This window comes from Cucumis sativus, chromosome 7 (genome assembly GCF_000004075.3).
Source record: "Cucumis sativus cultivar 9930 chromosome 7, Cucumber_9930_V3, whole genome shotgun sequence".
In the NCBI taxonomy this organism is placed as follows: domain Eukaryota; kingdom Viridiplantae; phylum Streptophyta; class Magnoliopsida; order Cucurbitales; family Cucurbitaceae; genus Cucumis; species Cucumis sativus.
Window position 1 is genome coordinate 3,010,495 of NC_026661.2, and position 15,526 is coordinate 3,026,020.

Consider the following 15,526-nt stretch of genomic DNA (forward strand, 5'->3'; position numbering starts at 1 on the left):
TGGGGCCAAGGGTGATTGGCTTCTAGGTCACTTTTGGTGACATGTAGAGAGATCTGGTCGGCGATCGTTGATCGACGATCAGATTTGGAGCTACTCGAGCGAGATGGAATTCGAGGTATTTGATATGGGATTGACGCGATGAAGATTGAGTGATGATTGATCAATAACCTTGAAAATTATTTGGAAAAATCGCTATGTAGCTTTGGGATAATTGTACAGAAGAAAAAGGGAAATGAATCGGTTTCTTTGAAATATAATAAATCTCGATTCTGTTTTTCTTTGCTTAATTTGAAGTTTATGTGCAACTAAGTGAGGTTAAATTCAACTGAACTGAATCCAGAACCCAGATCTGTTTAACTGACTACCTTTTGATGAATCAAATCGAAAATTTGTTTGGATCTGAACTAATTTTAGGGTTTAGAAGCTCTTCATATTTAAAAGATTTTTCACCGAGATCTGCTGGAGAAGATGGTAACCAAGATGGCAACAAGCAAACTTTTTGAGATTCAATTTCTTTTATTTTCTTGAAGTCAAGTTGTCTGGGGGATGGAAATTTCATTTGAAACTTCAGATAATTTATAATTTTGTTATGTGAATTAGCTTCATACTTTGCTTCCAAGAATTTCCTATGCAAAATTATTCTTTTCACTTGTGAACTCTTTGCTACTGCTAAAACAGCTACAGCTTCATCCATCTTTCAATCATGAACTCCTAAATATCTCTTAACAAAATGAATATTGTTCATGCCTTGTAACTTTACTCATCTTTTGGACAATTCAAGTTTAAACCAAAACCAAATCTAATTGAAACCAACGATGATGATGACACCAACTTCTCACTGGATCATATGTAATCTGTGGTTGTAAAATTCTAAAACTCTAAAACAGTAAGAAATTGACAAGGTAGTAGTATGATCCACAGACTAAGAGTTCAAAGTAATGGAGTTTTCAAACTCCTGATTGGACCAAGCACTTCTGAATACTTTTCGAACTCTTTGAGAAACCCCTAATTTTTAACTCCCTTGTGGACCAAACACACCCTAATACTTCTTTGATACGATGTAATAACTTCCACATGTATCACAATGATATGATATTATAATTATTGAAGGAAGAAGTCTTGAATAAATTTGTGGACACTTCGAAATAGGTGGCCAAAAGTTGGCCTTCAATTGCTAAAAATCTGTGACGGAAGATTGATCTGGAATTATGTAACATCCAACCCAAGGGCCAAGGCTATGTTTAATAAACAAATTCACTCTATAGATTACATAATTTATAATAATGAAACACACGTTCTATATTATAAACTACTAAATGAAGGTTTTACACAACACAAAAAGAGAAAAAGGTAATACAAATTTGGATTCGCACAATCCATATACCACATTTTTTCACAAATTCCCACGGAGGTAGTACAAACTCAATTTTCCAATCTCAAACTAAACCCATTAACAATAGCCGATTCAATTGTTTCACTTAGAAGACTCACAGATGAATAGTAGGCTACAATACAATCAATACATAGAAAAATGTTAAGTTTAATAACTTAACGCCTGGTAAGGCTTATGTACACACCACAAAGGATATGAAATCCAAGTCCACTCTGAAAGATTAAAAAGAAAAAAGGAAAAGAAAGAAAAATCATGCAGGTAAAGAAAAGCTCCGCTGTCCTCCAAGGTTATGTGGTCTAATTTCCCATGAACTAACCTGTTGTGCTTCCTCTGATGAAATAAAAGGCAAAGAGATCTCACGGATCATTAACTCGCCACAAAATGGGCATTCACCGGCTATTGCATCATCCAACTGTGTTCGGAGCTATCGACAATTAGACGTTAACAAGTTAGTTAGATACAAATAATAAAATGCAAGTCAAAAGGCCATGCAAAAGCTGGGTTAAAGCTTGTGTCCAACTAGTAAAACAGCATGCTTTACCCTTTAATATGAAATATAGTGCTGGAAACTAAACAATAAATTACAAAAAGAGGAAATTAAGAGGAAATTAAAGGGGAATAGTGATCTCCATAACTCAGAGAGGGGGTTTAAAGGGAAGGGAAAATTTCCCATTGGCATTTGGGTTCGTTAGCAACTTAGTACGCAAGTAGAGAGTTTCTTCGTGGGGTAAGGAGTCATAGGTGGGTCTGAGAGGCTGAAAAAACTTTTGGGAAATGTGGGTTTTTTTCAAAGAGTCATCGACCATTTATTTTCTTTTTCTTTCAGTATTCTAATAGAACCACTCTAAGCTAGGGCACTAAGGTGAAGAACAATATGCATCATCAAGTAGCACCCATATGTAAATGACACAAACTATATATTCCCACTCATACATTCAAAAATGTTTATTGGAAATGCCAAAAGATAACCTTATCTGCAGGAGTCATAGTCATGCTAGAGATGGAATCTTCAGCAAAGCTTCCATTTGAGTCCTTCCTTGTCTCACCACCCAATAGAGTAATTTGTTTTTGCAGATCCAGTATATACTCTGCCTGCAAAGTCAATTCTAAACGTTAGCTGCAATTATCATGTTTCCCTATGGAATTTAGATCCCAAACCCCACTCACGACCATGAACCAAGCAATTATCACAATGATAAGGAAACCAAACTTCCTATATGCACCCAATAACAGACAGCTTCATGAAATGATGCCATCACTATTCTAGGCAAAAGAGTGATCATTTTTTTTCTGAGAGAAATAAGAGAATAACCAATATTATACAAAATAAAAAATCCACCACAACTTAGATCGTTCAAGTAGTTAGAATCCCTGATAAATTTACATTGCAGACTTACTTGAGCTTCATCCGTACAACGTGTAACATGAGCGATCAAACATTGAGCATGAAATCCATGCCCGCATGGAAAGACATAGAATGGGGCCATATGTGCTACTGATGTGTAACTTGAAGTCATCCAGAGGTCTCTTCCCACAGTTAATATTTTACGCTTACATACCTGGTGAAATACAAATGTAGGCATTATGAATTAAATGAAGAAATGAAGCGTTCTAAACTACCAACATCAAATAGAGATGGAAAATGGTGGACTTCATTATGACTATGAAATTAATTACTTCACATGAACCCACAAAGACACCATCACCATACACTTCATTAAGGTTTTAAAAATATCAAATACTGAATTTTAAAACTTTGGCTATACAAATGTATAGAATACGTCCAAGATAAGCCCAACCAGAAAGTAGGTAATTCTTGTACACTCCGAACTCATAATCCTGAATAAAATTTTATGCCCGTTTTAAGCTAAAGAAGTGGCGAGTTTTAAAACTAGGAAGTTGTAGCTATGTTGTATGCCTGGCAACTGCATATTGATAACTAAAAGAATGGCGGGTTAGCACCAGAACGATCAATACCCCACAATCTTCATCTCTATCAATTACAGCGTATCTTTGAGCAAGAGCATTGATATCTTTCCTAATATTGTCAGCACCATGAGTTGCATCATTCATCTCCTGTTTCAGCTGATCAATTTGCTTGTTGTAATCTTCTAATGATGTGCAAATTGCTTCCTACAAAGATATTTCAAGAATTGTTAAGTGGCTAATAGAGGTAATATTGAAACCCCGAAGATACAAGTAGAGATTTTAGGCCAACAGTAACTAAATATTATGCATGGTCACCAAGTTAAAAAGAAATATAGGGTTTGTTCAATTTGATATACCCTCCAATACAATAAAAAAGTACAGGAAACTAAAATATTGCATATCAAGAAGAAATACAATAGAAAAAACAAACAAGTAATACAAGGTGCTTGCAACCCCTCTTAAATCTCTCCAAAGCCTAACTCACTTACCATCCCTCCATTTATAACCAAACCCCATAACCACCTTTGCACTAATAACAAAAAGACGCAATCAAACAGAAAAAACTATTCTGAAATTGGAAACAGCTCCAGCAGCGGGATTCTAAATTGTATAAAATCGAGAAACTCCTCAATGTTAACTCCCTACTCTTCCATCCCTCTTACAATTTATAGTACTCCAGGCTAAAAGATTAAAACTAATGAACTTTCCCTTCTAATGATGTAATACCACTAAAAATATGAAACTCAACTCAGCCTAGCAGCAAAAGTTGTCCCACCAATTAAAAATTTTCTGTTTGCCAAAGGGCATGGCATGTGGTACACCTGCAAGTCCAAAAATGTTAACGACAGAATAATTTATTGACACATTAGCTACATGTTAACAAATTTGAACAATGTTTTAAAAGACCAACTGGAGAATGTTTGATACATCAAGGGTAAAACTGACAACTTCAAAAGATTTAAGGATCAAAGTGAGAATTGACTAGAAGATGGATCATGGAGTACATTTGTTCTTACAGAAAACTAGAAGCCTCTATACGAGCCAAGGTCAAGTTCCTCGTCCCCACTCCCACTCCCTAAATTTATAGTACTCCAAACAAAAACTAACTAATTGGCATTCCTAGCCTTCTATATCAAATGAAAATTTATTTTTAAGATAGTAGCAAAGGTCGAGAAAGAGAAAAAAGAAATCAACATGATCCCTAAAGCTTGAGCGAGGAGTTTGTTAAACATAAAAAATCACCTTAAAGTCATCAATTAGAGCAAAGTCTGGAAAAAAGGGTAAAATATCCTCAATCTTTAGTAGACCGTCAGTTTCCTTTAGAAAAGCTATAGCCTTTCTTATGTTCTCCCTTTTAGTTCCTTTTTCCAGTTCAATAACATGCTTGGCGATCATGAGCCAAAGCTTCTTTCTTAAGTCCTCATCATCCTCGACCTTGTCAGCTTCAGCCATAGCAAGCTCGGTATCAACCTAATGCACCAAAGTATCAAATGAAATGTGCTTTAATATGCATGTAGAGGTACGACTTCATAAGAAGTTGATCAATAACATGTAAACCTTCTAAAAGGGAAACTAAGGGTCTGTTTGGTAGAGAATTCAAATTCTATTTTTCGAATTCTATTTTTCGAATTCTATTTTATGTTTTCACATTCACTGAGTTCAGCAGATATGCATTTGGCAGAAAATCCAGATTCTGTTTTAGAATCTATTTTCAGAATTTGCACTTTAGATTATGTGATCCAAGTAGTGCAAATTCTGAAACAGCTTCTTAACATTTTTATTGTATCCAAAATTTGAGTTTACATTCTAAAAGGCAGAATTATGTTAAATACATATAAAAACATTAAGAAATACAATATGTCATGTTATAAACTCAACTCAATTTTTTAATATAGTATGTACATGTAATGTATTATAAATTGTATAATAATATAAAATAATAATTATACAAATTTTTAGGTTAAATTATAAATTTGGTCCCTACGATTTTAAACGGATAGAATTTAGTTTTTATGATTTATATCTAGAATTTAGTTCTTCTGGTTTGATAAAATCATAAAAGTTAGTCTTGTTCGTAGGGACTACTGTGAAGGTTATCAAATCATAAGAACTATACATGAGATTTTATGAAACTATAGGCTAAACTCTAATTTTCTCCAAACAATAGGGACTAAAATTGCAGTTTAACCAATTTTTTAAACATAAATTATATTCACAAATAAATTAATAATAGCTTATGTGCCAGGATACAGATAAGAAAACAAGCAGAACGGATTAATAGAACTTCACAGTGAATATGACCTGTAGGGCAAGAGCAACTGCTTCTTCATGCATGGCCATCATGCTGTATATATGAACACAGGCTCGCATTCGCTTTTCCTTGAGACAAAGACGCAAAGCATATTTTGGATCATAGAAGAACTCCGGGCCATTTTCCTGCCCTTTTCCAAACTTGCATTGCAGGAATCGTAAAAGTGCACTGTCGTCTTCCTATTATAATAAATAGAATGCCAACAAGTGAATTTGTGTATAAATTTCCTACATGTTCTATAGAAATAGTAAAATAAAAATTACAAATACATGCAAAAGTAAAAATCAGAAGTAAAATAATTAGCTGTTTCTGCTATCTCTTGTTGTCTCCTTTGTTACATTTCATATTATCAATGAAACTTGTTGTTTCTTATTGAATAACTAGTACTTTAAATTAATCACAGAATTTCAAGCCTCTAAATAAAAATTAGCCAGTTGCAAGTTTCTTGAATAAAAGTCACATTGTTTATAAATAGTTCTCCTATAGACCTACACAGGTCTTGTAATTTTGGTCACTCCGAACTTTGCTGTCAGCTATTCCTTTAAACTGAAAGTGCAAAACATCAATTTAATTGCATGTTTGTACGGAGTTCATAATTTAAATAAAGAAACCCCATGGAGTATAACTCTTTCTAAACAAGCTACTAGCATGAAAAAGAAAATCCCTAGTTCAATTTCTACTCTGATATGCAAAATCAACCTGCTTGGCATACAAAGACAGCAGCAAGTTGTGAACTCCCGGATCCTCATTATGTAATCGATGAACACAGTATTCCAAATATTTGATGACTTCATGAGTTTCATTCCTGAAAGTAGTATAAAACAAACATGTGATTGGCAGTTGGCTTGGTCAATTATAAATTTTCCATTGATTCTACCAAGCTAAATATTAAAAGTTACTCTAAGCTCCTAAAGTGTCGCTTATTTTCTTCAAAAAAAAAAAAAAAAACAAAGGAGTAGAAATAAGGAGGGAAAACTCCCACCCCATGCATTAATCCAATATCTTTGCAAAGAAAAAAGTTTAGGAGACAACAGTCTTGAATAAAGCGTCAAAATTGCATTGAAATATTTGAAAGGTTTAGTTTAAATGCAAGACCTTAACAACTTGAAGTTACCCAACGGTAGCTAAAGAACTTCAAAGACTATGGTTACAAGATCTTTAAAAAACCAGAAGTAATAATCTTAAAAACTAATGATCTGGTTATTCCTACAACAAATACTAAAACATAAAACACATTAAGTGCGAGCACATAGAAATGTTGTAATTGCCCTATCATAATTTTAACTTTGAAAGCAGGGTAGCATGTTAAATGTTAATTAACTGAAAGTTGATGATAAATTCAAATTACTTTGCATGAGGTTCCCCTGAGTAACGCATCATCGCAGGAATCAACTTCCTTGGGTTGAGGTTGTTTGTGATCATCCATGACTCGACTGTTTCATATGCATCAAGCATGATGAGCTCTGGAGCAAACTTGTACTGCAGAATATAAAGTTCCATACTTTGGTTTCAATTAATATAGAGATGAAATAATAAATAAATAATGCAGCACGCTGATTTAAACTTAACTAATACCTGAAGTTCAGCAGGTACTCCAGGTTTCTGAAGCACTTCCAATGCTTTTTTTGCTTCTCCTTGCTACATCAAAAAGCCAAGGAAAACGTAAGCATGGACTAATGTGAATATAATGCGATATTAAAAGATCTAAGAATTACGGTAACTGTAAAAGATTATTTAGAGAAATGAAAATGTAAATATGAGTCAATAACCCTGCAAGGTAAAAAAAACTTCACCAGTAAAAATTATAGTGTTGTGGGTTGATATTTCATGAAGAAACTACAGATTTCTTTGAACAAGTCATCTTCTTAAGACTGGTAATTGGGGGAGAGGCTTAAATTTTGGACCAATGCTTGCCTGACAGGATCCTTCTCCTCTAAGCCAGCTTCTTCAAAGCATTTTTTCTATTTCCAATGCTGAAGATAGTTTTTAGGGAGTGTTGAAATGAAGCAGTTTAAATGACTAAGAAGAATGGTTGTTCTTCATATAAAAGATGGAAAATGTTCACCTATATCTTTATGAGAAAAAAAAAACTTTTCAAGTTTCTAAATATCTGCCTCTTTACTTATCTGCCACTTTCAAGTTCAACAATAGAGAAAGCAGGTCAGATTGCTCCCATGCTGAACAGATTTGGGGAGGTAAGAACCCTGAGAAGACCAAGTTCTTCCTTTTTCAATAACTTGATTGGTCTTCATTTGTTATTGGCTGACAAAAGTTTCAATACCTGAAATAGGGTTCAATCCCTTCCTGTCTTTATTTCCTGCTGTTTCTTGGTTGTTTATCGTATCCAAAGAAGAATCCACTGACCACCATTTATTCACAGCCAATGGGCTACAAAGGGATTCAATTAACTCCGTGAAGTTTTTGTTTCCTTTGGTATATTGCTAAAGATACTAGAACTTGGCTTCATAAAGTTCCCTAGCCAGAAGTTGAATGGGAAAGCAAGAATTTGTGGCTAATGCTTCATGAGCTCTATTGTGGTGGCATTGTAAAATAAGGGAGACTTTTTAGTGATTTTTTTCCCTCTTTACTCAATTCATGGAATTGGTTTTGCCTAATACCTTCTCTTTGCATAAAACAAAGCACCCTTTGCACTCACTTTACTTTATCTTTTCTCGTCAGTAATGGTGCTCATTTCTATAATTATAATCTTCTTTGATGTTTGAAGTTTTCCCTTGATTTCGTTTATCAATGAAATGTTTCTTTTACCAAAAAATGAAGTAAAATGAAGGAACAACAACATAATTCTCAGAAACAGGTACAGGCTTTTCGAAGAATTTTTTCGAATAGTACAATTTAGTGCCTCTAATTATTTAGAAGGCTCTTCAAGAAGAATTTCTGAATCGCAAGTATTGTTCAATAAAACCTAGATTAGGTTTGTTTTGTATGATTCTGCTTTTTCAAGCAATGGACCAACATCGCCTTGGATTTTATGTTGTTTTATCTTCTTCATAAAAGAAAATACCAAGAGGATGGACAATATATACAATGAAGGATGAGAAGAATCATAACATTTCATTAGAAATTTCATATTTGTGGTAAATAAGGCACCTGGATGTAATGGTGGACGACAATTTCATACTGCTCCTTTAGACCGGCAAAAAACACTAATTCCTCAACCCGACCATAACTGCAAGATATCATCTTGTAGACAATTAAAAATTATTCAACGAAAAACTATAGAAAGAGAGTTTTGATAACAATTACGTCTGAAACCACCATTTGTCCATTTTACTTTCTAACCAGAAGATGAATACATCCATATAACAATAATTTTCAGCAGATAACATGACTGAGTACCTTTCTAAGAGTTTCATTGTAGTAACTTCATCCAATACATCTTTGGAATCACTAAGAAAAGCACGAAATTCTTGGATGATTGATTGGTACTCCGTACTATGCCCATCAAATGCAGTGTCATCATCCAAGAGTAGACGGTTTATCTAAGATCAAAGAACAAAGAGAAACAATTGAAACCTGGAAAAAGAGAATTCATCTTAGCATGGAATAAATACTACAACAATTTCCTTTTAACTGTTTGTCCACCAACATTATTCCATCAGATGAAAATTGAAGTAAAAAAGTTTGTATCAGATAAAAGTGACAAGATTGTCGTTTATATTGTGTAGTAAACATACGAATTTTCCTTTGTTGCAATTTTGAGAGTCCCAAAATTTAATGGAAAAAATTTCCTAATTGAATTAGTGTCACTATTTTCTATCAGGAGTCTTGTGTCTAGGACACGAGCAAGAACCTTGTCCAAATACAACTCAGTTGCCCACGTGGAAATCATTGTTATTTGGCACTTATCATCCTTGGTAAGATTATCAAGCTTTCGCAATAGAAAAGTTCTCAAAGCATCCTGCAAATGAGACATCAGAAAATAGATATGATGTACGATGCAAAAGAATCAAAACTAAGTCAATATACAAAGCTCATGCAAGGAAATCCAATCTGAGTGTAGGTTTGGGATGAATGTTTTAGAACAACCATGAGAGTATACCTAGGATTTACTTAAATGTGGTTATAACTACATTAACTACATTTATATTTGTACGGTGACAGCTAAGAAAAACAATCTATAAGCATTGTGCCTCCCCACAAAGTAACCAGATTAACTTTAAGTCTTCGACAATATGGCAAATTCATCAAAGATGTTACCAGTTAGAAACAATATGCAGACAGAAACAAATATTAAATTTACAGCTAAGAAAAAAAAACAAGGCTACAACTCTCACTATGAGAGACTTAATTCCAAGCTGAAGAGAAATGAAAATACTGACCTCCACTACTTATACTACTCCTTCCTTACCCAAACTACTCCTAACCATACTCATGGTCCCCTCTCCTTACAACATTCTTGCCAAACACGTGTATTTTATGTTCCTCACTCCCAAGTCCCATGCACAACTAACCCTCTCCCACAGTTACACTCTTGTCCTTCCTCTTATACTAATATGTGATGGCCAATGGGTGGTCACACAGACTGCACAATAGAACACGTGTATGTTTGTCCAACTGACAAACTAAGATGATGCGTACAACTCATTAAGTTACCATGCACAGTTATTAAGCTGCAAAGATTAAGTGAAAATAGTTTTTCTTACTTGTTCACTTGCACTTATAAATTTCAGAGTGATCTCCTCAAAGGATAATATGTAGTTGATCTGCACACAAATTATGTCTTAGCAGCAACATAAAAGCAACATAAAGCTACGTGAAAGCCAAATAAGCTATTAATCAAGAAAAAAAATCCCCAATAGTATGTTGCAGAAACTCAATTAATATGACAAACATTTCTAATGATCAGTTTGGTATTAAGCAAATCACTTGGCGTAGCAATAAGAAAAAAGGCAAGCTAAATAGTGTAAGAGAGAGCTTTCACTTTAGCATAGAAAGATGCTGCTCTGAGATAATCCCTCGATGCTAATGCATCTTCAGCCTGCATCATAGAAACAAATCAACCTCCAAACTGGAAGCATTCTCAAATTTTACAATTCTATGATAAGAAACTAGAAATGAAAAATGAAAGAATAAAAAAACAGCTTTCAGAATGCACACAAACTAGCCAGTCAGTACCTGAGCCAGATAGACCTGATCTCTCTGAAGAGAATCACGGCAGTTGGCTAGTGCTGCAGTGTACTCTTTCATGTCCAGATAAACCTTCCACATATCTCTGCCTTCATCGTTAACAGATACCTATTTTAAAGGAACAAATTCTATTATCATTGCAAGGTGGAATGAAACCCAGAGAAAAGAAAGAAGTGGAAGACATGCCTGAAAAATGGAGTTTTGGTCATAAGCATAAAATAAACCTGCAGTCGCATCACTACATAATCCAAGGATGCCCCTTGTGATTGCCTCTGATGTCTGATCAAACTGGAGTTCCTCAATGATTTGCTCACTAATTCTATTTACAACCTAGAAATAATTAATAATTTAAGATGAATTTCAAAGCTAGAACAAGATAATTTATAAATAAAAGAGATACTGAAAAATGTATCAGGTAGGAAACCTTGTGAGAAAGTCAAGAAAACACCAACTAAATTTCAAGGACATGAATTCCCATACATACCAACTTATTAAACAACAAATATGAAAACCAAGGTTTTCTAACAGAGTTCTAAAAATATTTTGAAAGATTGCATGTGGTACAAGTTAAAACCGGAGATTCATACAATGAATAAATAAGTAAAAGAAAATAAGCAAAGGAGTTAACTTGAGTTTCTCAATCAACGCACCTTAACCTTGTTACCGATTAGAAGCAAGAAATGAAATTCCGACACTGCCATGGAACTTGGTTTAACAGTTCCAGAATTTTCAGTCAACTTTGAATAATCCAAAAGAGCCTTATTTTCAACAAAATTTTCGTCTCCGTTAGATAAACTGCATGAAAGTCATCATGAAAGGCTTATTAACGAAAGAATGTCATAAATTATATCGTTCAGAGCCAAGCTGATACATTAAGGCCATTGGGGGGGGGGGGGGGGGGGGGGGGGGGGGTCTAGTTTTTAAAGAATAAACTGAGAAATACTCATTAATAAGAGAAAAAACCATTTTACAATATCAACTAGTGTATGTCCCATGCAGCTCATCTAATTTTCATATAACTTAAACTTGCTACACCAGTTGAATTTTTTTCTTCCTCTTGAAAAATGTCATTTGGAATTAAGAAATATTGCATTTTAATTAGGAAACTCATAAAATATCAATATCTATGGAACTGACCAGTAATGTGTAGTTTTAAAACCCTCAAATATAAAATAAGAATATACCAACTCTTACCTACGTTGTGACCCAAAATTTAACTCTCCATGATAAATGCCAGCTCCAGAAAGCCATGCAAAATGTATTGCTCTTCTTTGCTTTATGTAGAAATGCAGTTCACTGTAATGATTAAATTTATAACAGTATTGTTAATCAATTTTAACAGCATGGATTACCAATTATTAGAGGTAAAACAAGCCAAGAACAAAAGATTCCAAATGCCACTTGCCTATTGGGTATTTCACCAGGAAGTTCCATGAAATGCACTGCACGCTCCAAATAAGTAGAGAAGACAGTCTGGATACATAAATATAAAGAAACAACATTGTTAACCAGAATGCAATATAGATCACTTATAGTAGAATGAAACTAATTTACTTGGTAGAGCTAGATTGCCCAGGAAAGGAAAATGGACATTCAAATAACTTCTGTAGAAACTCAAAGTATAACTATCTGGGAACTGACAATTGCTGGAAGAGGCAGGAATGTCAAAGATATAGGAGACCCGTAGGAAGTAATTGACAAATAAGAAACCCTAAAACAGACTGCATATTTCCATGCTCCTGTAGGTTGACCCTATATCTAACCCTACTAATACCATGGGGGGTAAAACAAAGAGAAAAAGAAGCCATCTTTGTGATTACACAGCATAATCTAAATTTCTGGCCTTCAAAACATTAGATTGACTAAATTTATGTTTATTCACATTGAACACACAATACTTGAACTCATAGTTAGATATCACTTAAAAACATTTCTTTCCTAGCTTATCTAGCCCTAAATTTTTCTCTTATATAATATGTAAATGAATTGTGAATCAAGAAAATTTGAGAACAGGGTGCTCCAAGGAGGGATAACAGTAAAATAAGAAAATAATGCACCATACATACAATTTCAATCAAAATTACATGATCGATATAAATAGAAGATAAGTTCGTCACTTGAGCAACTATGAGAACTACAAGACTTAAAATGATAACATAAGAAGCCCAAACATGTATTTTAATTTTACAGAAGAATGGAAAAAAGAAAGACGCACAAACTTCTAAACCTAGCATTAAGTTGAGTAGGCACTCAAGTTATGACAAAAGGTCTTGGCTAACAAATGATTATGCATTGATTTTATTTTTATTTGGTATCCATTAATTAGCACTGATATGCTACCGTTACAGAAAATACTTGTTACTCTGCAAATTTGTTTTAGGACCCATATTACATTTTACAAACATTTGTGCCTAGAAAAAAGCAGTTTGGAGCTAAGTTCATCTTGATCTTACTTAATAAAAACATAAAATGGGTGTCACTGCAAATGAAGACAACATAAATAGCATGGTAGGATGATTTAGCCTAAGTAACCTCAAGGAGAAATCCTCCAAGAACCAAGATTCTGGATTTTTTTATTAGAATGAATAATGTGCTTCATACAAGAGGAGAAGACTCCTATTTATAGAGGTCTATTACAAGTGGGGGTAAAAAGGGAATTAACCTAGAATATTACCTAGTTACCCAATTAACCCTTAGCCTTCTTATATCATAGGAATGGCTCAAGTTGACTCATTTGTACAATAAATGCTTCCAAAGGCCAGGATGAGAATCTAACACCACAAAATTTAAAAATTTTGAACAAATCAGGGATTAAAAATTAAATTACCTCCAACGATCCTGTTCCGGTAAAAGAGTACAGTCGCGTTGGAGTAACGGCCATTACATAATATCTCATTCCATTTAGTATGCTAGTTGTTTCCATCTGCATGAAAAGCAAGCCAAGTGAGCAATGACAGAATTGAAGTTGTGAACTGACAACTGTGTGCTAACAACCATGATGACAAAATCAATTGTAGACTAAGAAAGAGGAAAGGAATTAAAAATACAATAAATTAATAGGGGCAGTAATTTTTTCAACCTTGATCTAACACTTTTGACAGTTTTCAAAGTTATTAGAAGTCAAGCTCATAGAAGAGTCAGCTAATTACTCGTAATGCCTAATGGAGAAAAATTATGAAATTTCCAGCAAAAAATGATAGTGTGCTCATCCGAGCAGAAATATTATAATGTTCTGATACTCAATTAAATTTTAACTAATCATATAAGGAAGTCAAGTAGGTAGAAAGAACGAAGATTGAAAACTAAAATATGGAAAGATAGAAACAAATGGGCATGAAGTACCTGCAAGTCCATAAAAGCTTCCGGAAGTTCTGCTAACTCAAAAAGAAACTTTACATACTTTTCCTTTTTTTCCTTTTCATCCACCGCAAGTTCAAATAGTTGTCCATTGTCAGTACCAAGAATGACCTCCTTTGTAGAAGCTGCTCTTAAAAGTGGCGTGCAGTCACAGCAGTAAATAAATTAGAGTCAACTATAATGCAAATGTCAACCAGTAAACAAAATAAGAATTTGAAAGCAAACCTTCAGTTATATGTTGCCTATTCCAGGCAACAGTATTTACAACAAGACCTTTCAATCTGGCTAAAAGTCGAGGTTTTGACCACTTGGCGTGCATATAAAAAGTATCGGCGCCACCAGTACCAACAATTGTCGTGATACAATGACTACCTCCTGGATCAACAAATACTCTGTGGATTGATTGATCTCCAGGCCGACCCACAGAAAGATCAAAGTCTGTATTTCCAAACATTAGTGTTTTGCAATCTTATTTCAAGTTATACTGAAATATTCATACAATAAAGTAGTGGTCAGATAAAAGTAAATTGAAAGAAAGAACAAACAAAGCATGATTCTGATACAATAGAGTTACTGATCAAATATTTGAAATATATTTACACATTTGAAGTAAAAAGACAATGAAGAAGTGAGATGTAAGCTCCACCCACCCAACATTCTTAGCAAATGAACCATGACAAAATCGAGATGAGATTACAGGAAACCAATTTCACTGAAGCTCAAGTATTAATTGGAGCTGAAAAGCTAGTTTCAATTTTTAAACCCCTGTACCACCCTCGAAATAGAAAAATAAAATTTTCGATTGAGTCAGCTAAATGAATAACTTAATAGGAATTCATTGAGTTTGCAGCTCTTTCTCCACATCCATTCTACTAGCCAACATTCTCCTTCAGGCAAAATGATAATTGGAGACAAGAACATAAACGATGGAGGAAAACATTTTCGTGATTGTGAAAAAAAAATGTAATTAGATTAGATCGCATAGAAGTAATTAGATGAAGAATCATACCGATCGAATCTCCGACTCCAAAGTCATAGCGGGTGACCCAACCTTTGCTGGTGCCTAACATAATGACATCGTTCCCAGCAGCCATGCAGCTGATTACTCCCCTGCCTTTGGCCGCATACCTTTCCAGAAGATCGACGGTGAAAGCCGGCCTACCTTGTTCCATTTCGGAAAACTGAGAGAGTTCAAGTGTGGAATCAGAGAGACCTAGGAAAATTGCCGGGAAATTTTACTCCAAGGAGCCGTTCGTCGGCGATCGTAGAGGGAATTTGCACCGTTTGATCATATCTACAGTTTGCTCTTCGAGAAGTTCTGGAAACGCACCGTATTACTGCAATTTGCAACAGCCAACACCAACAGATATGCCAACTGAACGGTTCGC

At 34.4% G+C, this 15,526-nt stretch overlaps 1 protein-coding gene across 1 annotated transcript; it reads right to left on the reverse strand.

Annotated features, from left to right (window-relative positions):
• Window positions 1-1,281: 1,281 nt before the first annotated feature.
• LOC101222541 (vacuolar sorting protein 18) lies at window positions 1,282-15,526 on the reverse strand. Its single transcript, XM_004136758.3, has 23 exons — window positions 15,148-15,526; window positions 14,364-14,576; window positions 14,124-14,263; window positions 13,609-13,704; window positions 12,187-12,254; window positions 11,976-12,077; window positions 11,432-11,576; window positions 10,968-11,111; window positions 10,770-10,889; window positions 10,576-10,632; window positions 10,298-10,357; window positions 9,445-9,552; window positions 8,991-9,133; window positions 8,742-8,820; window positions 7,209-7,271; window positions 6,982-7,112; window positions 6,333-6,438; window positions 5,624-5,812; window positions 4,565-4,792; window positions 3,371-3,526; window positions 2,791-2,952; window positions 2,363-2,485; window positions 1,282-1,817 (listed from the first exon to the last, which is right to left on the reverse strand). Exons 1-23 carry the CDS (start codon window positions 15,308-15,310, stop codon window positions 1,644-1,646), a joined length of 2,970 nt encoding a protein of 989 aa, XP_004136806.1. The 5' UTR covers window positions 15,311-15,526; the 3' UTR covers window positions 1,282-1,643.